The following is a 26,745-nucleotide window of genomic DNA, read 5'->3' as shown; positions in this document are numbered from 1 at the left end:
GTTTTGCAATTGATCGGTTTTCAAATAAACGAAACTCACCACGGCGTATTTTCACCACCCGAGTTTATGAGGTTTACCCTGCCGAAGCGTACGCCACTGGGCCAATGACAGTTCAGTTCAAAGCAGTTGGTTTGTTTTTATTCCGAACGTGTTTGGAACAGTCGCCGATTTGTTGAGTAAAGTTTATTAAATTCCCAGTTTTATCAGTTTATCAACCGCACTACTTACTTCCTAACAATCGGGTATGTTATTATTGTTTCGTATGTTCATAGTAGATATCGATAGAGTGAGTGGAATATTTTGGTACACTGTATTTATGACGTTGTGGATGTGGAGCTCATTCGCTTGGAATATTTCGGTGCAGCGGTCGGAGACTTGGTTTCGACTTCTTGCGAAACCCTACAAGCGTACCTCAGCTTTGTCCATCCTGGGCGAAGAAGTGTAGCGCTTGGAAGGTCCCGATGCAATTCCCGGCACACGTGCATCGCCGTCACGGAATGTAAACAATAAACCCTTCAGGGGTCAGCGTGATCGATGCATAGACAATGAAATTTATTGCTACAATTGGCTGTACATATAAATATAAGTTTTTACATATGCTTAGACTCTAAAAGATGCACGACCGCCGCTTCCGTCGGGCGTCACATACCGTCATGGCGAGAGGAAATTCTTTTTACAACAATTACCCTCCGTGAGAGGTCTCTAAATGCTACCTAGCGTTTGAATAATACAAATAAATAATACTTTTCAGTCGGTCAGACGTTCGGTCGGTACCGCTCCCGTCGAGTTGCCGATAAACCCATTCCCGAACGATTCGTTGCACGGAGGGGAACAAAGCTTATCACAATTGTTTTATATGCGAGCAGCTTTTCGACTTGGCCGGACGTGATTCCTGTGGGTGCTGGTTCCCGTGCAGCGATCGGTGCTGCCGGCATCGGCAATCGATATCGTGACCGCCAGTGGTTGAAATGATCGAGCCCCCGCTGCCCGCCGAAGCCTCCGATGATTCGTCTTCGGGCGAGGAGTACGACGGTGAGGACCTCCGGGAAGTACAGGAACCGCCGGTGCGGCCTAGTCAGTTGCTGGCCTCATCCGTGCTGTCGGTGTCGTCGTAGGTTTCGTTGCAGGTTCGCTCACCGTTCATGCGTGAGGCGCGCTGCAAGCTCTCCAGGATGTCGTCCGTGTCGATGATAACGATCGGAGTGCAACCATCCGTGAGTTGTGAGCTGTCGGCAAAAGGAGCGTGACACGCGATGGCGCTATGAGTTTCGCTTCCCTGGCAAGGGGGCACACCTTCACACCTTCTCGCTCACTTACCGGCTGTTTTGTCGCTCGAAAATCTCTTTCGAAACGCTGCGCGTAAACGAGAACCGGGTCGACATGCTGCGGGTAAGCTTTTTCGGGGGCTTCTTGGCGGCCGTCGACGGTTCTTGGATCTCCTCCGGGCACTCGGCGACCAACGTTTCCTCGGCGTAGTTTTTAATTTCTTCCCAGGCGTAATCTGTTGCGAAAGAAAAATCAGATCGCTTGAGATTTTGTGCACGGTAGCGACAGGAGCCGCATAACTTTCGTTTATCAATTTATGTGCCGACTGGCTCAACATTGGCTGATAACATCCGTTACGTGATGTTGCATCATACAAGGGGGTGAGGAACATCCACACACGATAACGTCATGTTTGTTGTCACATGCCGCCAGTAGCACCTTTTTTCGCGCTATCACCGCCATCGTCACTATCATCGTGACACGAGTGTCGTAAAATCGATAAACGACAATTATGCTAATCGTTTGCAATGATTCGGAAAGACTCTCGGTGTGGAAGGCGTGTAACCTCCGGCTCCCCGTATGTCCCCGCCACTTACCGATATGCTGCTCGGTGGCGTGCTCGTACGTAACGCAAAACCGGATGATGTACTTGCCACGCACCATGGCGGGCGTCATGTGAAACTTGCCCGATTGGTTGATTCTCGCCAGCAGATCCCGATTGATGCGGTCCGTCTGTCTGTGGGGTTCGCGAAAGAATCGAAAAATCAAACATCCGGTCAGGTGCGTTGGAGCCTCGCCTTCGACTTACTTCAACCGGAAGCACACCAGCCCAAGGTTGACGTCATTTCGCACCTCGAACCGATCGTCCGAGTTGACCAGCGTTTCGAAGCGCTTTGCTAGCGCGATATGGTTGCGGATGTACTTCTGCAGACCGACGATTCCGTACGAGCGGAACACGAACCAGAGCTTCAGCGCCCGAAACCGGCGGCTCAGCGGAATGCCGTAATGCCGGTAGTCGATCGCGCTGCTGTGATCGTGCTGGAGGTAGAGCGGATCGACGGCAAGGGCCGTTGTGAGTGACTTCACGTCCTTCACCCACATGGCGGAGCAGTCAAAGTTTGTCAGCAGCAGTTTGTTGGGGTTCGTGTTGAACGAATCGGCGTACTCGAGACCCTCCTTGAAGCGGCGCATTTCGGGCAGGATGAACGAGTTGCCGGCGTACGCACCGTCCACGTGGAACCAGATGCTGCGGACCTCACGGCACACTTGCCCAATCTCGACCAGGTTGTCAAACACACAGGCAGACGTCGTGCCGACGGTGGCGACGACGAAGAACGGTGTTAGTCCTTGAGCCAGATCTTCCTGGATCGCTTGACGCAGCGTGTCGCCGCGGAACACTCCACGGCTGTCGGTGTCGAGGGCGCGCAGCTTGACGATCGCCATTTTGGCGGCCTTCTCGATCGAAGAGTGCGCCTCCTTCGATGCGTACGCCACGAGCTGCGGCAGGTAGACACTGTCGTGCACGTCCACGTGGTTCCCTTTCAGCTCCTTGATCGTGCGGGCACGGGCCGCCATCATGCAGACGAGGGCACACTCGGACGCCGATCCTTGCAGGACGCCTCCGCCGCGGGTATTCTTGGCATCGCTGCGGAAGAATGCCGGCAGATCCAACGCCTTCGCGTACCAGTCGAGGACGATCGTTTCGAGCTCGGTCGCCGCCGGACTGGATGCCTGCCCAGAGAGAGACAGAGAGAGAGAGAGTGAAGCGTTGAAGCGTTGAAGCGTTGAGCAAATATTTAGCGCCCGGGTGCGCTCGTGAGACATTTCTTACCCATGAGAAGCCAATTGACCCGATCGCACTGCTCAGCATGTCTCCCAGGATCGAGGGGTACGAGTTGCCGGCCGGGAAGTACGCGAAGAAGCGCGGATGGTTCCAGTGCACCATGTTCGGCATGATCTTCGTCTCCACGTCGTCCAGCATACGCTTGAAGTCTTCGCCCTTCTGCGGTGCCTCGTCTAAACCGCGCCAAACAAATTTCTCTCGTTAATGAAGTGTAGTAAAATTGGTATGTTTACGCAATCAGTCAGCATCTATCGGTCTGAATCGGGGCGGGATTTTGGGGAAAAAGGAAGAAGCCGGAGCGACCCCTGCAACGGTCTCGGTTGCGCCAGTTAAATTTAGTAGCTCGCGAAACGAGCGCAGTCCGTAGAACTGCGCCTCGTGGGAAGCGGCGATTCTTGGCCTGCCTGCCTGTCCCGTGGCCCACAGTTTACAGGAGACGCAATCATTCGGTCGCCCTTCGATGGTAGCCTGGTCCGTTTGTTGCGTTCCGGCAGGCATACGCCATTTGATGTGGTTGTAAAAGCGAAAAGTTTAGTAATTTGATAATATTGTTTTCGGTTGGCCGGAGGCTATTACGATGGTTACTATGGTAACGCAGCGAAAAGCGATTTGCACGCGATCGTGTATCGATCGTGTAGGAAAAGCGGTGGTGAGTTTGTTTGCCAAAGTTGTTTGTGCCCGAACTCGAATTGTTCGGTCAAACATGGCTCGCCTTTGGCGGCCTAGGTCAGTCCTCGCCAGTTTCTATTGGTTGAAAGTAGGACCTTCGACAGTGAAATTCATGTGAGCAGATCGTATCATGATGGTATTTGCAGTCGGTGATTCATTTTCTAGTGATCTGCTGCAATGTTTTCGGAACCGGATTTCGTCCCACCGTAGAATAGGTTGTGCCTCTCGATACTTTGCAGTTTCCAAATAGATCCTCCAGTTTGGTCCGATTTAAGACCTGTTGCTTGGTTTATTTTTGGTATTTTTGGCCAATGCGAATCAATCACGAAACCGTGATTAGCTGTTTCGGTTGCAAAAAATGTGCTCGGCGTGCAACATTAGGAGTGAAACAGTAATGGGAACTCAAAGTTAATTGAACGCTTCGCGTTGGATGCAGCTTTTTGCTGTCTCATTTTCAGCAAAAAATGGCTGCTTCCGCAAACGAATCAATCATCAGCGTCTGGGCACTAGGACCGTGTGAACCCCGGTCGCCGGACGCGCCAACTTCGGTCACCAGTATCCGGGACATTTTCCAGATTAGCACGGGACTGTGAAGTAGTAGCAACGAGCACCCGAAGCTTACGGCATTCGGTAACCATCTGTTTGTGTTTGGGTTCACCGTCGTAAGGCAACAGTCGTCGGGAGCGCACTGGAGCGCCTAAATCAATAAACGCTACTAGCTTCTGATGTAATGGAGTCACCCATCTCCGCGCACGGTTTTCGTTGCCCATTCACCTGTGGCCAGTATCCAATTTAGCGGACACTGTCCGAGGTGCTGGCGTCGTAGGGCCCGCATGTTTTACGTGGTTTTGTTCAAACAAATCTAAGCCGGCACTTGGGCCCGTAAGTTGCTTGTAAACCCGGCACGGAGAGATAGAGATCCTTTGCCGCCTTATCTCCAGCGTGTGGTAATAGTTATTTTTATCGTGTCGAAACTTCCGGTGATTTTTTGTAAATGTTGTTTCCATTCACTTATTCTATGTCACATTTGACACCTGCGTCATGCGGTTGACGTTCGCACATTGGTAATCGACTGATCGGCCAAAAAGGGGAAGAGCCACGCGACTTTGCGGACGCCGTTCTCTGACGATCTTAACACGTGAGGCGTGGACTAAACCCAACGCGATGCATCAAATAAACCTCTATACTCGGCGGCACCGTCCGGTGGTCCGGTCCGAAAGGGCCCTCAAGGAATCCTCACAGATCCCGACCGGAACGGAGGCGACGTCTTAGGGTTGGGGGGTCTTTTAAAGCGGATTATCTAGTTCGGGTTAAGCCCGCCCGCGGTGCCGGTTGACATCCTTTTGATGGGTGGACGTCATTGGAGAAGCCACCCCATGACCGGGCCACCGCTAAACGGTGTGCCTAGGAGGCCATAGCAGCGACAACAACGAGCGGCTGCGGTACATCGAAAGGCTTGCACAAGCCATCTCAGTGGAGGCGAGGCACCATGTTGTTGTTAATTAGATGTCGTGCGCAGCCAAAGAAGGTACTTACGAAGCATAGCACCTCACGCGGGGCCGATGGGAGATTTTTTGTGAGAAAGGCCGTAAGAAACAGGTTCGAATTCGGTTCGTTTCGCGGGTGTTAGCTTCGTCTTCATCGACCCCTAACGCTCCGTTATCAGCCGTGGCAGATCAAACGGAACCGTTCGATAGTGTTTTCCGCTGTTCCATCGCATTGGATGTTTTATGATGAAAAAAGCAACATTCAGCAGTTCCGTTGTACCACGGGCGAGAGTAGATAATGGTGTTATCCATCTACTGCGGCCGGTAACTAACGATTCGCTTGCGCCAGCGGCTGACAGAGTTGTTAATTGAGTTTGATGTTTATCGACACGCTTTGAACCAAGGGTGATCAACTCACTCGGGTGTCACTTATCGGCGAGACGCGGGAAGGCTTGCCTCTACACTTTTTAATCTTTTTTTCCACTTCAATTCTTAGACCGAAAGCTTGACGGAGTGAAGAAATGGCCAGGGGACTGAGACTGGACAAGCGGAGACCGCTTCCGTCACGCAGCTTACCTGGCAGCAGTTTGCGTAGAAAACCGGGATCCACCGTCGGGGCGACATCGCGTGTATCGATCGTCTCCCCGTAGTCGCAGATGTAATCGATCATCTGTTTGCCGTACTTTCGAAACTCCTCCGTGTTCATTGTCGCTGCCGAGTTGCTGTTGTTGAAAACCGATCCGAGTAATTCCCCTTTATATTGTTCTTTTTTCGCCGAACCACTAACACCCCACAACAAGAGGCTTCACCAGGTAGAGTTCTTCACTACGGTAGCAGTATTGTTCTTCGTTTTGGAAGTCACGAAGATCACACGTTGCTCGGTTCGTTTTTGTTGCCTAATCACATAATTCGCTTCTGGCTGTGCAAATATTCCACGCAACAGCACGGACCTGTGTAAACTGTCTCAGAATGTTTGCTTAAATCTTGCAGATCGTGACCCAAAGGGTAGCGTTATATTCACGCGCTCGCTAAACGATCGTAACTGGCGGTGCTCGGCGCCGGACGAAAGCTTTTATCGTCGTCGGGTGAACCGGCTCGAAGAGAATCTTGGATACACAACGGCCAGAGCGAGCGAGAGAGAGAGAGACCGAGCGATGCGAGAGGATAACGATGACGTGAATCGTGAGTGGCGAAGAATTCGCGAACGTTGATGGGGGCCAAACGCACTGTTCGCGGATGGGGCGCGACTTCGGCGGCGGCCGGGGAACCATCGCCGGGACGGGCCACAGGTCCTCGTCGTCGGTGCCTTATGCTGCTGCTCGGGCTTGCGGAGGGTGCGTTGTCACACATATGCCACCCTTATCGAGTGAGGGTTTGCGCGCCGCCGCTCAGTTGCGTAGTTTCACGTGCGTGCGGTCGACAGCGTGTAGTGGCGCCGCGGCGTGTGACCAGTGTCTCGTCGCGGAATTTCTCGCGCTTTCGCTATCGGTCAGCAAGGTACGGTTTGCTCAAATTTCTTCGTGAGTGCCTTCGTGTATGTTGCCTGTTGCTGTACCACATTTCACAATATGCTATAACCGCAACGTCATCCGGGGACAGTCCATGTTTACCGTCCCGATCCCGGATCTCCGGTGCTTCTAGTTGCACTAGGATCACGCTGCATATGATGCGCCGAGGCCCAGGTGATTAATGTGGTTAGTAAAATGAGCTTTGCTCTTGCGTCACTCGCCCGGTAGCGGAACTCCACTATCACCGGTTGCCGTTATCACAGTGATGTGCAAAGTCTGGACATATCTTCGGTTGACAGATGTGGCGCTTCTCGTCTGCGCCGGGCAGATTCGTCACAGTTTCAACCCACGAACTGTACTTCGTCAAGGGTAATCCTCATCTTGATCCATTGGTCACTCCTACATTCTGATCAATTGTTTCTCAAATGGGAAGGCATTCCCGGGGGGTCGCCATCTTGACGGATGCCCAACTCCGTGAGTCACTCCGTTGGTATGAACTCACGGCGCACTACTTGCCGGCAGGTATTTCTGTTCATCTGACCCCAAAGATCGACCCGATCTTACTCACGCCGAAATAATGCCCGGCCTTGTGAGACGAGCCTCAGTTTATGACCCAGGTTTTGCGGTTAAAAGATGGGTATATAAAAATCGCGTCTATTTACAGCGTGGATGATGCCCTCTTTACGGGCAGCAAGTATTCGGAAGCTCGTGCGCTATTTACGGCGGCGTACTTCCGACAGTTTGACTCGCGGGTCGCGCACCGGTAACCGGTTTTCATTACGGCCCCCCGAACCGGAGCAACTATTTACGTTAACAAATGTAAACTCTTTTCATTCACGGAACTCGATTCATGTCCTCCCACGAGGCGTGGCGTCGAATGTCGAATTCCTTACATTTTTCCGCTGTTTGGTGTATCCCCGTTCGTCGAACGGGCGGATGGACTGATTCACTCGTTCGGTTCCACTGATTCCACGTTCCGGTACGCCTATCGATGTTCCGTATCAACAAGGTCACTATCGACGAGGATCGATCAATTCTGCGAGGCGGTGCCGGGTGTTGGCGGTGTTTCCCCATTTCCGAGTCGAGTCTTATCGAAAGTGCATTTTGGGACGTTGGGAAGTTTGGTGCCACTCGATATCGGCTTGTAAAATCTCCCACAGTTCCAGAACTTAATGTCACACGTCATGCTCCGAGCATGCTTCATGATGATGATGCCGAACATGCTTTGTACCATTGGTCGGTCCGGGTTTGCCGATCGGTTTCGGATTCCCGGGTGCTGCGATGACAGCAGCACCGGCGCACGTTGCAAATTGTGTTTGGTTTGCTACAAACATGTAGCTGATTTCGCCAATTAGCACTCGCGGTCTAATCGAATCACAACCTTTTGTGTCTTTGCCAGTGGACCTAATCGGGGGGCTCAAAGTTCATTCGCTTAGCTCATTATGTTGCGTGGGGTAGTTCCGAACGATGGTTAATTTTTCAACCAGGAACACGGACCGACGAATCGTGTATCTTCAATCCGTTCCGACCGACGATCGGTTGGAAATTTATTATTTGTTTGCCCAACGCGCAAACCGAACTCACCGGGATGTAAAACAACGTCTGACTATCATTAACCTGCGTGTGTTTACTGTAGTAATTGGTTGTTAAAATACGCTCCAGAAGAGTTCCGGTTTCTCGATGGTCCAAAAACGGCCAACCCCGGCCGACGAAGAAAAGTTTAATCTTTTCTGCTACGGATCCATCATCATTTCCGATGAATCATTCTGCCACGCTTTCGGGCAAACTTGCAGGCTTTTTTATCTTATCCCCCGTGATTTCAGTTATGTAGAGGGCTAATGAGACCCATCGTGGTGGTGCACCGTGCTTCTTATCGATCCAATTTTAGCCACGCCATGTTGCATCGCAATGTTTATGCTGATATCCGTCAAGGGGAACTACACATTTGCCCGCCCCGGGGGGGGATTTTCACCGACCGACTTGTGCTAATCTTTGTTTGGTTTGCGTATCGTGTTTTGGGCACCAGTGTCTCTAGCGAAATTAATTCTGCATCCCTTGGTGTCGATGGGGGCGCCTGGTGGTAGGTATTAGAGCGCTTACTGTAGAGGTGACCCTGCGCTTTCTTTAGGGAACCAAGATTGGAACTTAAGTGTGGTGGGATTTTTTTTGGAATATTAAAATACATTGTCGTGTTATCAATTCGGTTAATGTTGCTAACGCTGTTGCTGCTGACCCGTTGAGGGTTGATAATGGGAAGGCTAAAAATAAACAACCCATAATCATGTCACTTAACAGCTTGCCATAACTGCGTCATTTATGAACCGCTGCACGTGATGCGAAACAATCTGAGGCGCCGTAAACTGCTTGCCTCGCCAGAATCGGGACGAGGTGGCAACCGGCAAAAGTAACAAGGCTCGCTATAGGTACCCTATCACGAGGCTCTCAGGTGACATGGTCGCCGTGATTCATCCGCAGCTTATCGCGATCAAGCCGATGGGCTTATTTATCTTTCAAAAGTAAAGAGAGTTCCACCCGGGGTTGAATCATAACTCGAGGTTTATGCTTCGATTCGATCGAATCTTTAAAGGTTTGAGGTTCGCATTTTTATCGACTCGGAACAGTTTGATGCGTATCAGCACTTACCTAACGAATGGCGCCGTAATAGTGCACCATACCTATCGGCCCAACGGACGTATAGATAACGGCGTATGGATAGATAAACCGCGTGTAAAGTAGCCCACCTGGCGTCTATTAGCTAGAGCCACTTCAGCCTTGCGTCGCTATTTCTTTCATTTGATCACAGCATAGTCCCCGTCGAGTAGATTCACAGTTTTCTCAGATCCAGGGCACATCCACGTAGATGCTCTTTATTGGGGTAAGGTCGCTGCTAGACTTGCATCTTGCTACTTGCAGGGTGTCAGAGCCAGCAGTTTGCGGTAGAACAGTATGAAGAAGTCCATGTACCCGGTAGCGCCACAGTCGTTGATTCTTTTGCTGAAACAGTCCCGCATGCCATAGATTTCGCTGGAAGTGCAACGTACGTTAATCGAGGCTGTGGTGCGTTTTTGATCGGTATCCGCCGCCGACTTACTCGCACTGATCGTCGGAGTACTGTGAGAAAGGAACGTGCTTCATACTCTCGGGCAGGTCGCCGGTGCACTCCTCGATCATCGGTGGCAGCTCCATCGCACAGGACCGATACGCGGGCTGAGTGAAGTCTGGTGGAAAGAGAACATTCCCAAGAAATGGTGTATCAAAGTGTCCGCTTCGTGAGAGCCGGCCGTTGCTTACTCTGCAGCAGGGCACCACTGTTCGTGCACGCCATACCCAACGCCTCCGGGATGGTGGCGACCACCTGTTCCATGATCTTCACATCCTCTCCGTCCAGGCAGGGCTTAAGCTTTTCCATCACCGGCGTTAGGCACACGAGCGACTCGTTAATCTGTGCACAGATTCTAAACAAAATTCACCGTTCCGGTAGGTTATTGATCGTCAGTGATCGCACGGGCTCACACTCGTTCACACCTCTGGAAAACTTGTCTCTTTTCCTTGTCCTCCAGGTTGACGGTGTCCGTTTTCAGCTGTTCCATGTTGACGTGCTGCATAAAACACTGCGGCAGCACCGTGGAGATGTAGCCCTGGAGCTCCTGGTACGACTGATCGTTGCCGGTGGCATTGCGGCACTGTTGGCGTATGTCGGCCAAAAACGCCGGACTGTCCAAAGTTTCCAGATCGGACGAGTTAAACTCCCGCGGTTTGGCTACCGATGGTGGAATTACCACAACCAGCAGTACACCCAACGCCAGTAGTAACCCTGTATCAGGGATCATCCTGCTTGGTTTGATACGATGGTGAGGATGTGTGACCGACACCTGCAGACCGTGCCACGTTCCGTTGCGCACTGGGAGGGCTGACCGTTGACAATTCCTTCTGCTTGTGGCCCTTGATTCGACCGGAGCGTACTTCTCCACTGCAACCAATCGCTACCATTGTTGACGATCGCAGCGGGGCATACGCACACAATGTCACAATGATCACCCTTTTTTTGCGCGCGCGCGCACACGCAAAGAACAATGGCCGTCGCCTTGTCCGATGGTAGGGTTCGGTCGCGTTCTACATTTGTGGGGCCCCCGCGGATACGGACCATTTGCGCGGCTCAGCATTGTGCGACGGTCATTATCGAATTAAGCTAACTAAATCGGCCCGCTGATGGGTTAATTCCATTTGCTCGGGCGAGGCGAGTGATCATGTGAATTATCCCAGATTACTGTCCGGACACTGAGTGACCTCAGGAGGTGCGTCGATTTTGGGAGGTGCGTGGTGTTCGGACTGGGTGAACAATATCCACGATAGGGTGAGTCAACAAGGCCGGCCTCTGGTGTGGGGGTCTATCTCGATCGTGATCGGGCTGCACTCGGGGTGCCGTTTTCACGCCCATTTTGCACACGGAAGGTGACAATTAGGTTAGCATCGGGTTTCTCATTATGGTGACCTTCTTCTATTGGCCATGATGGCGATGCTTCTGTTTGGTGTGTCCTCTCCGTCGTGAGTAATGTGTTATGGCACGTGCCCATTGATTCGAACCCAATTTCGACGTCAGATCAGCTCCATTAGATCATGCTGGATCATGACGATCATGCGCAATCACCGTCTGTATTTCAAACAATAAACTATCGACCCTAAACTATGCAATTTCAAGTCGTTTCCGATGCTAATGGGTCCCATCTCGGGTCCACTTTCTGCGATCGGATCCAAAAGTGGATGCTTCGAGTACCTTTTGAAAAAGTGATAAACATGCACACACGCGCCCCTAAGTAAACGTTCCAAAGTCCAACAGCCTGCCTAGGCCTTTGAATGGCCTAAAAGGCCCCGGTCCCGAATTGTGAACCGAGTGGGCCGAGTGGCTGCACTGCAAACACTCTTCGGTGGGGAGTTTCACTTCAAAAATCCGCCATCCGCCAGCAAACGTGCAACGTCACGATGAATGCGTCATTCGTCATTCAGCTTTGGCAGCCGGTCCGGTCCGGTTCGGCAAGGAATTATGCGGAGATTATGTACCGAGCTCACTGCGGCACAGAGAGTTGAAAGATCAACTCCCTACGATCCGGACTTGGTTTGCTTGGTGATGAGTTAGCAATTCGCATGCCGATCGACCTTTGGTCCGGGGAATTCCCACCTACCTACCTCATCCTCTCCATCTTAATGAATGGACAGATTCCCCCCCCCGGGTGGACCGCTAGGAGTCGTTGGCCGTGAAACGGGATGCTTGGTTCAAAGTTTTTACCAAAAGCGCCGCTGGCTCTCTCTATCTCTCTGTATCTCTCGGTTGTCGTTTCTCCTTCAGTTCGCGCTCGTTAAGTAACAACGTTGTCCGGTGTCGTCACTCGGCCGGCCAAAAGAAACGGCGGGAGTCTGGCAGAGAATGCTCCCTCAATTGACGGACAAAAGAGCCGGCTTGGGAGATCCGCTAACGATATGTCAAAATGTGGCCGACGGAACGGTGCGAAACAAATCGGCCACTAATGTCGATGCCGACGTGGTTCGTTGCCGTTGCCGTGGAACTAATTTTGGGGCCACGGGGCACGTGAAACGGAATGCGAAACAGGTTGCGGAGTCGAATGAGTCAGCGTGAGTTTCGTTACAGTTCCACACATTTGGCGCCGATTTTGTTTTTGACAACCCCCATCCCACGTGAAAGTGACAGTCTGTCATCGATCGCCGATCGATGGCTGAGCGCGCACGCGCACCCGCGTGACGTTGGTTCGGTGAATTGGACGACGGCGTAACGCTATGTTTAGGACCGCAAAATGCAGCACACAGAAAACGAGAGGCGCAGATACGTGATGGGTTTTATTTTCTCAACCACCTTCCTCCTGGGTGTGGTTTTTGCAGGACGTGATTTGGATAAAGTTTTTGTAGAACAGTCGAGCCCCGTTCGCAAACACGTCGCACTGCTTCAGCTTGGCGACCAAACAGTCTTTCGCCGTCGCCAGGATGCTGGAACCCCGGGGACGGTATTATTAAAGAGGGTATATTGTCAGCGCCTTTCGATCCACTTACTTGCAGTTCTCTTCGAGCAGTGTCTTCCGATTCAGGTCCGGAGTGGAGATGATGTTCATGTTTTCCGCCGCACACGTTATGATGTGTTGGTTCATGTCACGGGTGCACTCGTCGTGCTTCCGTTTGTCGTAAGCTGTGGGGCAATCAACCATTTTCAATAAAGACCCCCCAGGGGGGAAAGTGCGGCAAAGGTATGTGGACTGTTTTACCAAAGTTCGTTCCATTGCTGTCACACAGAAAATGAAGGATGTCCTGGAACCAGTTGCGAAGTGCGTGAAAGATTTCGTAGCTCTCCTTGTCGACGCAGCCCCGCACTACGTCCATGAACGGATCGAAACACTTGATCGCTTCGTACATCTTCGGGCAATGCCTGGCGATCGCGCGCAACAGAACAGATCACTGTAGATCGTATCAATGTGCCCCTCCCCAAAACACCTACCTAGTAAGGATGGCTTCCTGGTTCGATGTGTCCAGCCGCATAGAGTCTTCGTTCAACTGCACCACATCGAGGTTATCCTTCAGGCAGCGTCGCACGGTCAGCCAAGAGTTGGTAAACTCGGACGCGGATATACCTTTTTCGCTGCACTGTTGCTGTGCGTAACGCCAGAGACGATCGTACGAAAAGTCCATCGCATCCGGAGGCTCCACTTTGGACGCCGTTTCGGCCCCGCACCCCCAACTGAGCAGAACGAGAACGATACTTGTCTTCAGCATAATGTAACCACGACGGGAGGTACCCTAAAACTGCGACCTCGTGTTCTGAGGAATGTCTAGCAAAAACTGTTTAGGGTCTCAAAGTTACGTTACACTTCGACGTTGCGATTACGTGCGTGGTTTTTGGGCGATAACCTGAGGAGGGACCCGTGCCGTTTACGATTGGCACGGGTCAGTTCTGGGAAGGGTGGCACCCGAGAACCTCACGTTGATAAGGTTGATTGTTTTCGAAGAATAAGCCATTCTGTCAGACGCGCAGCCAATTCAAACTGCGCAGCATCGACTTTTGGCAAGTGTCAGGCCCCGTTTCGGTCACTGTTAATCCTTCCTCGGGAGCTCCACGCGGAAAGGCGATCAATATTTCAGCTCGAGAATGTAAGCTGTTGTGATCTTCTCAAGGTGTACGCGTTAGTCACATTCTTAGCAGTTGTTTGGTTTGCGCAAACGACACAGCGCCGCTGACGTCTTGCCGATTCAAGCCGATCGAGAAATCCTGACCTATCTGCAATGGAATTCCGTGAATGGCATACACCACCCAGTGTAGTGTCTATCGATAGACTAGAACTGCGCTTATTACTACACAATTATCTAAAAATAATCGTACTCTAGCCGACAGAGTCAGTCAATTGCAGCCATTTAGTGTTGCACTGGCGGTGGAAGTTGCAAGTTGGAGTCCAGTCCCTGTCAAAACAGAGCAAGAGTGGCCACTTCTCAATGAACGTGGACGCGATGAAATCACGAGCGAATCGGAATCCCACCGGAGGCCCGTGTGCCGGTTTTCGTTCGTTTCGATTTGTTTATTTGTGTGCTCAATGAGAATAAATACAGTAATTTTACTTTCAACAACATTTCTAGCGCTCCATTTATAGTGTGTCCAATCTGTGGGAGGGCCGCGGGCCGCGGTCGGGTGTTGGGATGCCGAACGGTCCTATCGGCCGGTCGGTTGATCAGCTGAGTATCGTGTTCATTTTTATTTGCTGCCCAGGCTAGGGTTGTAGCTAGTGGTTTGTGGCTAATGTAGTGTGCGCGTACGGGAGCCCCGGGTCCTCTACTTGCCGCTGGAGCCGTTGCTGTTCGAAGCTGCCGGCGGATTGGGCGACGAGCCACGCTTTCGCAGCATGATCGGGGATTTTTTGGGCGACTTCAGCAGAGTGATGCCATTTTCGGCCTCCGGTGACGGTGAGGAACCGCCGGTGGCCGAGTTGCGCCGCGAAGCGGACAGCCGCATCATGGTGTCCAGGTGGCGAAACCTGCGGGAGAAGAAAAGGGGGACACTACACATGGATGGGCCGACACAACTTGGCGTGACAAACCGCACCTCAACGTGACATCATTTTTGGTGCCATCATCGGCCGGCGCGAAGAGGAATGCCAACGGCCAACTGATCCATGAGGCCGATCCGGGGGTCCTAGTTACGGAAAGAAAGCAAAATGGCTCATCAGATGCGTTCCACAGGTCCACACCAATGCAGAGTGCCCCGTGCCATACTTCGGCGATTGCACCGTCACCACCGTTCCATCGTGGCCCGGTGAGGTCAGCTCGGCGGAAATCCGGTGCGGCGTCTGAGCCTTGTTGATGGCCGGATTGTAGATCTTCGGATCGCTAACCATGCGCACGAAGAACGAGCGCTTCTGGGCGAGGGTGTGCGTCTTGCGACGATCGACAATCTCGCTGATCTCGTCCGCCTGTTCCTTCTCGAGCGTTTCGGCAGCAAAGTCGGTGATCACATCCCAGGCGTAATCTGTTGGGTACAAACGGACAGAGTTACTACAGGGAGGCACTCCGAATCGGTCTCACCGAGGGGCTCACCAATGTCTTCCACTTTGGCGTTCTGCGCCACGGCACAGAACCTGATGACGTACGTATCGTTTACGGAGGCCGGCACCATGTGCAGCTTGCCGGACGCGTTGATGCTGCTCAGCAGCTTCTCGTTGATGCGATCGGTCCCCTTCAACCGGAAGCACACCAAGCCCAGCTTCACGTCGTTGCACACCTCGAAGCGGTTGTCCTTCAGCACGAGCGCCTCGAAGCGCTTCGCCAGCTGAATGTGGTGCCGGATGTAGGCCTGCAGCCCGGAAATACCGTAACTGCGGAGCACGAACCACAGTTTGAGCGAACGAAAGCGTCGGCTGAGCGGTACGCCCCAGTGCCGGTAGTCGATGGCGGCGTCCGAGTAGCCGTGCTTCAGATAGAGCGGATCGACGACGAGGGCCGACGTGAGCCGGATTCGATCGCGCACCCAGAGCGTGGAGCAGTCAAAGTTCGTCAGCAACCACTTGTTGGGGTTCGTGTTGAAGGAATCGGCATACTCGATGCCCCTCAGCAGCGGCTTCAGCTCGGGGCAGATGAACGCGTTCCCGGCGTACGATGCATCGACGTGCAGCCAGATGCTGGGCAAACGCTGCACCGCGTGCCCAATCTCGGCCAGATCGTCGAAGGCGCACGAACCCGTCGTCCCGAGGGTGGTCGACACGAAGAACGGTATCAGACCCTGCTGCTCATCTTCCTCTATGGCCTGGGCGATGGACAGAAAATGCAAAAAAACACTTATGTTACTGTCGGTGAATGGAGGCCCGAGTTCCTCCAGGTCCATTCGAAATCGACATTCATTAACCTCACAACGTGCTGGGAACATTTCGCTTCTTTATTGCTTCGCCTAAGTATCGTGCCCACGGAGATTGAGTTTGAGCGAGTATTTTAAAATTCCCACAGAAAAAGCTATCCACGTGGAACACTAAAACGAAGCACGTTAAATTTACGATCGACTTCGATCGTCCGTCCATTAACGGTGCCACGGGCACGTAGTTTTAGCTTTTAAATCTCTTCGGCTTTTGCAACATTTGGAGCCTCGTCGAAGGTACACTAAACTTTCCAAATGAGGCAGGCACCCAATCGATGCGTCTCCGTTTTCGCTCACCGGAAGTGAAATCTTCAAAGTACATAATCATAGCCCTCCGATTGGGAAGCGTACGTTCGAACAGTGGCCCCGCGGGCGGACCTTTTTGCGGACTGTCACGAAAATGCTTTCCCCAGTAGCTCGTAACAACTTTCATCGAATCTTTTCGTCATTTTCTTCATTTCACATTCTGCGTTTTCTCTCTTTCCCCTTTCGCCATCCGGCTGGCGGACAGGCTGTCTTCCCTCGGCCCGGGCATGGATCCGCCGGAGGTGGAAAAGGAGGAGTTTGACATTTCAAAGCGCGATGCGAAGCGCCTGGCGGAACCACTCATTAAGGCCGCCTATGCGGACGGGATCGATGCCGGGCGGCAAACGCACTATCAGCGCAATTTTGACGAAGGCTTCCGGAGCGGGTTTGCGGCTGGATTCGAGCACGGTCAGCAGCAGGCACGCCGGGTGCTGGAGAAGCACCAGCAACAGTAATGGTGACCGCAGAGCGGAAGCGAAAGGATTGGCAGAGTAATTTGGGTTACAACCCAAAGAACCCATTTTGCATTGCGCTGGCTCCTTTGAACCATTGCCGATGTTCGATGTTGTCGGATCGATAGCGATGAGAGTGATGGTGTAATGTATGAAGAATAAAACTAGACGGTGAAGAATTCAATGTTAATAACCAAAATGTATCTTTGGGATTCTAGAACTGAAATATTGAAACGGTTAACTGTGTTACAACCGTGCGCATCCTGTTTTCATCAAACAGCGTCGAATCGCCGGACGGTGAAATCTTATATCGTACTCAGCGCATGAATCACTCCCACGGAAACAGCCGGGCGTTGTTTATGCTAAACGGAAAATCTCCTTACACTTGCCGTGGTGTGACGACTCAAGGTACGACAACCATCCGACCCAAACCGGCCCAGTTCCGGGATGAAGCTGGTGGTTCAAAAATAGGAAAATTGCTCGCACGTGGCCCGCCTTTTTGTTTATCTAAATCCTTCGACACCTTCAATGGGCTTCGCTGCCGCCAGTACATGTCGTTGGCGTTGTTTGGATAATATTATCTCCCAAAAGAAACACACGCCCTCACTTACCTTTATCAGTGTGTCCGCCCGGAGGCAACACTTTTCGTCCGGCTCGAGGATCCGCAGCTTCACGAAGCTGATCATGGCCGCCTTCTCGACGCAGCTGTGCGCCTCCTTCGAGCAGTACGCCATCAGCTTGGACAGCAGGTGGCCCTCCTCGACGAATGGGTGTTGCTGCTTGAGATACTTGATGGCCTGGGCCCGGGCGGCCAGCATCGTCACGAGCACGCACTCGGACGCCGAAGTCTGTAGCGCCGAGCCCGGAAGACCGGACCGGAAGGGAAGAAAAAAGGGGCCATTTTTAATTACTTTGCCGAGTTCAATTAGCCCGATGTACCTGTATTACGCCACCGCCGCGGCTACCGGGTTTGAGCGCCAGGAACGAATCGGGAAGTCCAATCGCTTTGCCTACCGGAAGAGAGCAGCGAAAACTATCAATTAGTGGTCCTTTAAACTAGTTGATGGGTTTAATTACACGACACGATTAGCTACGGTCCAGCAGGGTAAAAGTCTGAAGTCAAAGCCGAAGGAAGCACGTTAATAGTTTAATCACTCACAAACCAGCGCTGTGGAGGACGTTGGTTGACAGTGGATGATCAAAGATTCGTGGTAAAAATAGGAGATTACCGCAATTCGGTGGCCTCCTCAAGGGGCTCGCAAGGGGACGCGGTTGTCCAGTGCGGAACTTTGGAGGAGGCTCAACCTAGGTGGGCGTCCGTGGTTTGATCTAATTAAAACGTAATTTATCACTCCAGCGCGGCTAGTCTCGCGGAAGCTTGTACTAAAGGCGCCTTCGGAACTGATGTTGATGGTGTAACAAGTGGTTCAAAATTTCATCATCACGCCAGTGTTTACAGCATTTGCCGGCGGGATAAGAAATTGTCGCAGAGATACGTTATGCCTTCCGAAACCATATCCGGTGTTGTGCAGGGGAAAAACCCGACACCGGCAGGGTGGTTGGTTTGGAGTTTGGTAGAAAATAAAACGCACTTCATCATCACATTCTACCAAGGGTGGGTGGCGAGTTGCTGCTAAATGGTGTCCTCAATTTTCCCATCCGACGCCATTCTATCATCGATTATTTATGGTAATGAGACGCTATTCTGCCGCTGCTCTGTTGGCCGACGGCGTCGCTGTGGCTCTGTGTTGTGGAAACCCCTCAGCAGACACCACAAGCGATGGGGTTGGAATACTAAAGTTACACCACACATTCCGGAAGGCTCCTGTCTTCGAGCGTGCGGCCTCTTGAGGACCTAAAGGAGCGCCTGTCTGGCGTTGCCAGCGCGGTGGCTTCCCTGAATCATGCGTGATGAATTTTGAATAGTTTTACAAGCCACTGGCCTAGTGACCGATCGGATTGAGGAAGGATAAAAGAAGCTTAATTGTAATTTTAAATGAACTTTAATGGTAACATTTAGCTCTTTATATTCGGCCAGTTAATTTCATTCTCTTTAACATATTAATTGCTTTTAACACGAGCCGTTAACAACCAATCGTTGATCATTATTAATTCAGTAGATGTTGTGATTCTAACGGCGGTCGTAAATTTGTTTGGTGGCCAATCGGACGCGACAGTTGAGCCGCACATGCCGACCATATATTCCCTCTAGTGCGGCTGCGAGAGGAAAACAAAACCACGCTAGTTGTTTGGAAACATAATTCAAGGTTTGCATCCGCCCGGTGCCTTTGGGAGTTATTTTTGGCCCCAAAGTTTGTTCCAAAAATATCCCATTCATTCATCTGTGACCATTGCTCCAAAATCGGCGGCTTCGCTTCCGCCCAAGACGTCAAACCACTTCCTGCGGCCCGCGATCATCTGTGCGGTGGTCGTAAACCGTGTGGGGGGCTACTATTTACATTCCCCAGGCCAAACACACCCCTCTCCCGGGCGACTCTGCATTGCGATGGTTTGAGTCACGACTAGCCCCCGTGACGTCTTTCGTCTCGCGACGTGCGACGCGACCGACCCACCCGATATCGGGCTCAATACTTTTGGCAGTTGCTGTTGCTAATCTCAGGCCCTGCCTTCACGGTTTGGTGGGCCAATCCGATGGCGGTGACCCCATACTGTTATCGCGGAGGCGGAGATACTCACCTAGCCAATCGAGTACGATCGTCTCCAGCTCGGTACAGGCCGGACTGGCGGCCCACGAAAATCCGATGCACCCGATCCCGTCGCTCAGCATATCGCCCAGGATCGACGGGAACGAGTTGCCCGACGGGAAGTACGCGTGGAAGCGCGGATGCTGCCAGTGCGTCACACCCGGCATAATCTTGTCCTCCACGTCCCGCATGATGTTTTCCCAGGGCTCCGGATTTTCGGGCGCCTCGTCCGGCAACTGCAGCCGCAGATAGCCCGGCTCAACACTCGGCGTGACGCGGCGTTGCTCGAGCGTCTCGAGATAGTTGCAGATATACTCCACCATCTCCGTTCCACGACGTCGAAACTCTTTACTATCCATCACTGGCGAGTGGTTTCGGACCTACACTGACTTCACAGAACGATTGGCTGCAAGCTGCAAGTAGTAACGTCACATGAAATCTTGCTGCGCGGTGCACTTCGCAGCGGTGCTTTGTAAACAGTTTCGAGCCGTTTGGTGGAAATCCTGTTCATGTTGCACCGTACCGGGAGTAGTTAAATGCGCTGATGCTATTTTATGATCCGATGGCAAAGATCTCATAAAATGCATCTGACTGCGGGTAGACTGTTTTTACAGCTGCCGGTTAGTGAGAACTTTCCATTGGTAGGGGAGCGAACTGAAACAGATGCTGATTGAATGGCTTGTCGATGATGTCCAACTTGGTTTGGTTACTGGCTCGGTGCCCTCTGTCAGACAATTTTGGCGTAGAGATAGTGGAACAGAGCTAAGGTTGGTGGCACGCCTGACTTTCGTTGCCAACTGCTGGCAAGAATGGATACGATATTTCAACCTCATCAACCATCTTTCTAATAGCGATAACAGAGTGCATCGTTCCACGAATTCTTTACGGACTATAATTTCCCATTCTCTTCTTGGTGATTGTTTCTGGACTCTGTATTGGTCTTGCACCAGACATCTTCTCCGGATTCGTTTTGGGAGCACAAAGTACGATCAAATTATGTTTTAAAATATGACCACAATCATTCGAAGAAAGAGTTAATACATGATTTGGGAAAAACAGATGGTTTAGGACTTTTTCACCATTTTTAGAGTCATTTTTAGAAAACGAATCAATTAAGTCAGTTTTTGGTCAATCAATCAAGGTCAATTAACGCCAATCAGTTTTTGGCGTTAAAGTTTGTGAACGCAGCTTTTCCATAACGTCTGTAATCTATTTTCAGTTCATGCGATACACGATTTCCCATTTCCACAGAAGATTTCCTTCCACAGAACAATTACTGTTACTTTAGTATTATAATTTCACAAATTTATTCTCCGTTTCTGCACTACTCGAATCGAGCAAATGATCTCACAATCAGCACATACCACACTTGTTGCGCTTTAATCACTGCCTCTATAAAGGGAGGACCCTCTGGACACAACGGATCTGGCCCTGACAGGGAACAGTGAAGGGAGACAGTTCTTTCTTATGCCGAGCAACTGGCGAACCGGACGGTGAAGCTTCCCGACGCTAACTGAGCCGCCTGGCGTCCTGTCGGTCAGCATAGATCCTTTTCGCTATCAGCCGACCGATTTCCCTGACCGTCGTTTCGCATCACCGCGCCATTGCCGTAATCAGCGGTGGGCTTTCCCGACTGAGATCCTTTGCTCGTTAACACTTCGTCGTCGTTCGCCTCGTGTCCGTCCGGCTCTGTCGTGGAAAGGGAGAAAAGGATCTCGTTCGACACCAGCATCGGATCGGATCCGGTGTTGGCATCCGGTAAGTGCGGGAGTAGTGCAGAGTGCGTTCAATGTGGCGCACATTCCGATGCGTCGCCCGTCGTGCTCCGGTGGTGGCGACGTTCTTACTTGTGTCGCCACCTCTCCGGAGGGTAAAAGCGAGAGGACCCGAGATATCGACCCGCGGAAAGAATGTTCTGCCTTTATTATTCCCTCTAGCGATGGGAAACCCAGCTTTCGATGTCGCTCGGGCGCTCGGGCGGTGAAGTGCAGAAAATTCGTACCGGATCGGATCGTGGAGGCCTGAGACTGGGTGGCAAACGGCGAATTAACGCTGGAGATCAATGAATAGAGTCGTATCCTGTAGAAATCCTGCGGCAAAAGGTGTCGGTGTGGTCGGACTTTTTAGCACGGCGGATAGCTTATTGATCAGTTCCGTTGACGTCATAGACCCGAACGCGAAGGGAAGCACTTTCTGATGTCATTTGGCTGGCGATACGCCAGCGCAATACGCGATTTTGTGAGAGTGTAAAAGAGGAATGTAAGGTTTTTCATAGTTTTCTTTAGTTAACGGAACTGTGTGGCCCACATTTTAGTAAGTAACACAGTGCACGTCTGTACATAACCGCCTCTGTCCGCCATTTTAAGTCTCCCCTTCGCATTGTGCAACTTAACACCCGTTCGCATTGTTCGGAGTTCCGAACATTGAATAGGTTTCTGCATTATTGCCGCCGTACTGAAGGCAAACATGGTGAGCTCGCGTTGCGTTCGGATGCATCTTCTCGTTTTCCCAACTCGTCAACAGGTGGTAAAGAACCCCGTGTCCGTGCTTTAGCACCGCAACCGGGCACGTTTTGGATTTTTATTTTCCAAACATCGGAATCAATTAACTTTCAATCACCTTTCTGCGCCGTTCAGCATATCGCTCACGTGGCGGAGACGCTGCTGACCGAGAGGTGAAGCTTATTGGTAAAACTTTTCAATTTACTGCCCGGTTAGTGGATTTTTTTCTATTGAAAGTAACTCCCATTGAAACACGAATAGAACGCTTATTAAAGCTTCCACGTGATTACCTTTGGAGGCTGCAGAAAAGATGCTGAGGCTGTTGTTTTTTTGGCCCTCGTGGCGACCGTATTTTTTTTCGTCAGCCCCGTGCAGGAAGACAGCCGCGTGCACGGTTTTATGATTTTCGATCGAATTTGGTCATCGCAATCCAGGCGGTCTTTCCCGAATGGAGGGCGTCCGCATAAAAATGGCACGGATCGATACTGGCAGCTGATTGACACCATCAATCATGTTTTAAGTGATTTCATAGCGTAACGCGGGCGTAAGTAGCAGGTCCTATTTATATCGGTAATTCATGCCATTGCCACGGCTCCCGGATGCCGTAATTAACCTGCTGATGGGGCTATTGTTCACGGGGTTCACGGTTTGTTGCAAATGTTGACTCAACTTTCTCATTCATCGGTCACTGTAAGTTCGTTGCGTAATTAATATTTTCGTAACGCGAATTATAGTGTTTTAAATTTATCACCACGTTGCGTTCTTCGTCTGTGTCTCGTTCAAGTTACTCCTCGCCGAGTGATGAAGCTTCGGACGAGCTTCGGAGGATGGCAACATTGTTGCGACTCGCAACATAGCGAAAGAACGGGTCCTGGTTACTGTGCTTGTCGCCGTTTGACGTCACGATTGCTATCCCTTGGGTATTCGGCATCGCGTGTGAAGGTTGAAAATAATTCGTTTCTGGCAAGGACCTGACTATCACTTTCGTAAACCCCAGTTCTGTTCATCATTTTATTCATCCTCGCCAAGTACAAAGACTGATAAATCTTGACACGCGTCTTGCGGTTTCGTTCTTCTCAAATTCTTATTTCACCACATTGTTGTCGGGCCCGGCTTCACCCGGGGGGCTTTCCCCCGGGAACGGCCGGTGAAAAGGAGTGAGGCGATATTTCTGAATGAAATTCTTTCACGCCGCTCGCATAACTTCTGGTCGGTTGGCTTTGCTGGCAAGTACCCGAGAAGGATACCGGGCCCCAACGGGGAGTGTGAAAGGGATAAAGCGTTCAGAGCGAAACCCGTCGCGAGCAATTGAAGGCGGACAATGAGACGGGTGACACGAACTGAAGTGATGGTTGCCGTGGATCGTCTTCCCGAGCGCAGAATATGTATTGGAGGTTGTCGAAAGAAAATTAATTCACTTCTAACCTCTCCGGCCGCCCAAAACGCCCCCAGGAATCAGGACGGGTCATGGAAATGGTGTGCTCGGGCTAGCGAGCACGGCGTCTTGTACGCACTAGCCCGGTACGCACCGACCGACGGGTGCACTAAACCGTGCGACAGCGACGGCGAAGAGAAATCGGGGCTCCACACTGCGGGGCATCGGTCGGTTCGAAAGGCAGCCTTCGAGAAACGAAGACATCGGTCTTCGTTTTTTTCCTTGCTCGGTTAAATGCCGATAAATATATCTCGAGAAAGGGTTCAATCACTACGCCGTCACTCGCAGGGTGTACGGGTTTTCCCGCGAAGGAAATTGTCGAATCCGTTAGAACGGCCAGGCAGCAGAACGGACTGGGTGCCTTTCGCGTCGATATTTTAATTTTCCTTCCCCGTAACTGTAGTACCGCGATGTGCGAAGTGGTTGTTCTGATCAATTAAATTATACTTCGTTTGCACACATCCTTGGGTCGCGGGACGTCTCGATCGCGCGATGGATTGCTCTTCACTGTGCGGGCCAGCAAGGAAGGTGCAGAACACTGGAATTGGCACGATGGTTCGTTTCTGGTGTTTTGTTGGCAGCGTGCGTGCACATTCGTATCGCAGGTTCAAATTTATTTTTGCTTTAAGGCCTATCTTATCGTGCCATACTTCTAAGAAGTCGCTGTACATAAGTAAAGCTCATAATATCGCAATATATCGATTTGTATTATTGAACACCTGCAGGAATTTATATTGGGGTTGTTTTAATTATCTTTGACCGCTGGAATCGTTGAGTAACTGACTATAGCTGCGATCAAGATAGCAACAATATATACAATTATTATTGTTGGTCACATACTACGTGACATTTTTTCATTTTTCTATTTAGGTAGAAATTTATGTTCGCCATAATGGGTGATTACAGGCAATCATTGTGCGGAATCGGCGTGCTACCTTTTTTTTTGTTTCTTTATCGGGTTGGACTTGCATCTCAAGGTTTTGTTGAATCCTGGTTAAGCCGTATAAAGGTTCGCAATTCGGCTGTCCTGTTATTAGTTGTGTAGCGGCATCGCAGCTCCTATAGTTCCTTACTACTTTCATCGTTAACCAAATAGCGTAAGTGTTCTGGAAGAGTTTGACTTGGCCGTTGGCTTGCGATGTACTGTTTTTTTTTACTATTCGCGCAGGCTCAATTCGACGACGGCGAGATGAATTACGGACAAAGAGGCTGTTCTAACGGGTACAGTTATCCCAATGAAAATTGCTCTTGCCCTTATTGTGTCGCCGCTCATAGAGGATCATCGTTTGAAAAGGAGTATAGCAGCGGAAGGACGGAGTTAGTTCACTCATCGCGAAATTCTGGCCCTAAGATGTCGAGTGTCCCGCCGGGTACACGGTCGATCGAATTTCGCGAAACTGCGCTTCGTTTCGAAATCGATGACGAAGACTAAAGTTGTTTTTTGAATCGAGAGTGAACGCGAATCGAGAGTAATTCTTGAATAAAGTTGCTCTTAAAAACATCTTTCTAGCTCTGAACTGACACAATTTCGCCATTAAAGTATTTGAAAAAGAAAGTTGACGAAACAATGAAACGCGAACACAGCGAACTCCAACGTGGAGCACTGCTAATAGGGGCACGATTTTCGATTGGATAATTCAAACGCCCAATCGTTCTTCGTTTCAATTGAATCACCCATTGGAACGACGTGCTACCATGCTACGAAAGGACAGGTTTTGCATAAACGATCTCAAAAATTAATCCAATTCCTCGATACCCATTTACGTTTTCAACACTGTTCGGTGTGATGACGCAGAATGAAGTCAACTTCTACGTAACGGCGTTGCTGCCACCAATACTCCACTTTGGGTTCGTTTTATTGTTCAAATTAAATTTTCTACGGGTTAAGGCGAATCGGTTTGTTTCTTCCGTTCCACAAACGATGACTACGGTCTGACGCAATTCACTCTCAATTAACCAACCCAAAGAATCGATCGCCCGTCTTTAAATTTGTTTGGTTTCTGTTCAGCTTTCGGTCCTCCTCTCATCGTACTGACAAAGTTGTTGGAATGTTGTGGAGCGTTCTACGGCAAAGGCCGCGACTAACAAAGGGTTTATCGTGCCATCAATCGATCGGGGGTATTCATTGCTATGCACTATGCGTTGGAATAGAGTGTATTAGAAGCTTTAAGTTGACCACCGCGATGGCAGTATACTTCAAACACCTTTTTTACCATTTCGCAGGAAGAGAACGGCGGCTCCTTGCCGTTGACCACAGGATGATGCACTATAAAAAAGGAAAGAATGTGGAGCAAGAGCTGTCACAGGAGCAGATTCCGATCGAAGTGCTACCGGAGCGGTTCCTGTGGATGCACGTGAAGGGTGGTTCGTCGGTCAAGAATCTGACCGAACACGCCAAGCAAGCGCTTACCGACGGGTCGTACCGGTCTGTCGTGTGGAGCGGTTCAGATGGCGGAGTTGGGAAGACGATAAGTTGCGCCGAAATACTGAAGCGTGACTTTGAACTACATCAAGTGACACGGATATGCTACAGAAAGTAACATAAACCAGAATCGATCGTATTGCGTGTTGTTCCCTAATCTTTTTCGGTTGTGTTGTTATCTTTTTCAGAGTGGAAGAATTTTGGGACCCTCTACAGGAAGGCTTGGAGCAGATAGTGGCCAAACGAAATATTCCCTGCGTACACATACTGGAGTCACTGGATGCGATCGGTGCCGGAACACCGGGTTACCAGCACTCGAATTCGCAAGCCGGATTCTGGGTAGAAGCCGTCGGGGTTGATGGAGCGTCAAAGCGACCTCAGGGCCAGCGCCGCCCTAGGGATGGTGAGAAGAAGGGAAACTATTTCACCGGTCCACAGCTGAAGAAAAAAGCCAACCGCCACTACGGTAACGGACGGCAAGATGATGAAGCCGGCACGGCTAACGGTAGCCAGCAGCAACGACGGGACCGGTCAGCGGACAAAAGAAAACCGAAGCCCACGGGTGGCAGCGCTCCGGGAGATGGATCACGAAAAAAGGGCAAACCAAAAGATGGCAATCGAAACAATCCGAAAAATGGGAGTCATGAAGGAGCGGCAACATCCACCGGCCAGCCGAATGTTTAATAAGCAGACAGATAGCTGCTGAAAGACTTCGTAGCAGGTAATGTGGACAACGGATTTACAAGGGTGCAAATAC

The 26,745-nt window shown here is 51.0% G+C and overlaps 5 protein-coding genes across 6 annotated transcripts; 1 reads left to right on the top strand and 4 right to left on the bottom strand.

Annotated features, from left to right (window-relative positions):
• The first annotated feature begins 108 nt into the window (after nucleotides 1-108).
• LOC131206030 (ribonuclease P protein subunit p25-like protein) lies at nucleotides 109-26,745 on the top strand. Of its 2 annotated transcripts, XM_058198388.1 has the most exons (3): nucleotides 109-242; nucleotides 25,790-26,102; nucleotides 26,177-26,745. In XM_058198388.1, exons 2-3 carry the CDS (start codon nucleotides 25,825-25,827, stop codon nucleotides 26,670-26,672), a joined length of 774 nt encoding a protein of 257 aa, XP_058054371.1. In that variant the 5' UTR covers nucleotides 109-242; nucleotides 25,790-25,824; the 3' UTR covers nucleotides 26,673-26,745. The 2 variants fall into 2 exon arrangements, with proteins under 2 accessions (XP_058054371.1, XP_058054372.1); XM_058198389.1 differs by lacking the exons at nucleotides 25,790-26,102; nucleotides 26,177-26,745 and adding an exon at nucleotides 16,679-17,093 and having other exon boundaries at nucleotides 111-242.
• Nucleotides 1,076-5,971, bottom strand: LOC131206028 (aromatic-L-amino-acid decarboxylase). Its single transcript, XM_058198385.1, has 6 exons — nucleotides 5,842-5,971; nucleotides 3,098-3,282; nucleotides 2,075-2,997; nucleotides 1,863-2,002; nucleotides 1,318-1,501; nucleotides 1,076-1,226 (listed from the first exon to the last, which is right to left on the bottom strand). The coding sequence occupies exons 1-6, from the start codon at nucleotides 5,969-5,971 to the stop codon at nucleotides 1,076-1,078; spliced, it is 1,713 nt and encodes a 570-aa protein (XP_058054368.1).
• LOC131206031 (uncharacterized) lies at nucleotides 9,621-10,710 on the bottom strand. The gene is made up of 4 exons (XM_058198390.1): nucleotides 10,299-10,710; nucleotides 10,065-10,228; nucleotides 9,865-9,991; nucleotides 9,621-9,797 (listed from the first exon to the last, which is right to left on the bottom strand). The coding sequence occupies exons 1-4, from the start codon at nucleotides 10,601-10,603 to the stop codon at nucleotides 9,677-9,679; spliced, it is 717 nt and encodes a 238-aa protein (XP_058054373.1). The 5' UTR covers nucleotides 10,604-10,710; the 3' UTR covers nucleotides 9,621-9,676.
• Nucleotides 12,632-13,547, bottom strand: LOC131215886 (uncharacterized). The gene is made up of 4 exons (XM_058210282.1): nucleotides 13,273-13,547; nucleotides 13,043-13,203; nucleotides 12,834-12,966; nucleotides 12,632-12,770 (listed from the first exon to the last, which is right to left on the bottom strand). Exons 1-4 carry the CDS (start codon nucleotides 13,545-13,547, stop codon nucleotides 12,632-12,634), a joined length of 708 nt encoding a protein of 235 aa, XP_058066265.1.
• Nucleotides 14,538-19,989, bottom strand: LOC131206027 (tyrosine decarboxylase). Its single transcript, XM_058198384.1, has 7 exons — nucleotides 19,623-19,989; nucleotides 17,865-17,935; nucleotides 17,537-17,773; nucleotides 15,357-16,062; nucleotides 15,036-15,288; nucleotides 14,866-14,955; nucleotides 14,538-14,797 (listed from the first exon to the last, which is right to left on the bottom strand). Exons 1-7 carry the CDS (start codon nucleotides 19,987-19,989, stop codon nucleotides 14,596-14,598), a joined length of 1,926 nt encoding a protein of 641 aa, XP_058054367.1. The 3' UTR covers nucleotides 14,538-14,595.

The sequence above is a fragment of the Anopheles bellator genome, chromosome 1 (assembly GCF_943735745.2).
Source record: "Anopheles bellator chromosome 1, idAnoBellAS_SP24_06.2, whole genome shotgun sequence".
Classification (NCBI taxonomy): Eukaryota; Metazoa; Arthropoda; class Insecta; order Diptera; family Culicidae; genus Anopheles; species Anopheles bellator.
Note: the sequence above shows the minus strand (reverse complement) of the source record. Positions and strands in the feature narration are given on the sequence as shown.

Bases quoted from the DNA above. Each gene is read 5' to 3' on its own strand.
- LOC131206028 (XM_058198385.1), bottom strand. From the start codon at position 5,971: ATGAACACGGAGGAGTTTCGAAAGTACGGCAAACAGATGATCGATTAC. The intron at 3,283-5,841 runs GTAAGCTGCGTG...GGCGCGGTTTAG, and splicing joins TCTACGCAAACTGCTGCCAG to ACGAGGCACCGCAGAAGGGC. The intron at 1,227-1,317 runs GTAAGTGAGCGA...TTTTGCCGACAG, and splicing joins TTCGAGCGACAAAACAGCCG to CTCACAACTCACGGATGGTT.
- LOC131206031 (XM_058198390.1), bottom strand. From the start codon at position 10,603: ATGATCCCTGATACAGGGTTACTACTGGCGTTGGGTGTACTGCTGGTT. The intron at 9,992-10,064 runs GTAAGCAACGGC...TCTTTCCACCAG, and splicing joins CAGTGGTGCCCTGCTGCAGA to ACTTCACTCAGCCCGCGTAT. The intron at 9,798-9,864 runs GTAAGTCGGCGG...TTGCACTTCCAG, and splicing joins TACTCCGACGATCAGTGCGA to CGAAATCTATGGCATGCGGG.
- LOC131215886 (XM_058210282.1), bottom strand. From the start codon at position 13,547: ATGCTGAAGACAAGTATCGTTCTCGTTCTGCTCAGTTGGGGGTGCGGG. The intron at 13,204-13,272 runs GTAGGTGTTTTG...CGCGATCGCCAG, and splicing joins CAGGAAGCCATCCTTACTAG to GCATTGCCCGAAGATGTACG. The intron at 12,967-13,042 runs GTAAAACAGTCC...ATTGCCCCACAG, and splicing joins CAGCAATGGAACGAACTTTG to CTTACGACAAACGGAAGCAC.
- LOC131206027 (XM_058198384.1), bottom strand. From the start codon at position 19,989: ATGGATAGTAAAGAGTTTCGACGTCGTGGAACGGAGATGGTGGAGTAT. The intron at 17,774-17,864 runs GTACATCGGGCT...TCGGCGCTACAG, and splicing joins GCGGCGGTGGCGTAATACAG to ACTTCGGCGTCCGAGTGCGT. The intron at 14,956-15,035 runs GTATGGCACGGG...TTCCGTAACTAG, and splicing joins GTGACGGTGCAATCGCCGAA to GACCCCCGGATCGGCCTCAT.
- LOC131206030 (XM_058198388.1), top strand. From the start codon at position 25,825: ATGATGCACTATAAAAAAGGAAAGAATGTGGAGCAAGAGCTGTCACAG. The intron at 26,103-26,176 runs GTAACATAAACC...TATCTTTTTCAG, and splicing joins ACACGGATATGCTACAGAAA to AGTGGAAGAATTTTGGGACC.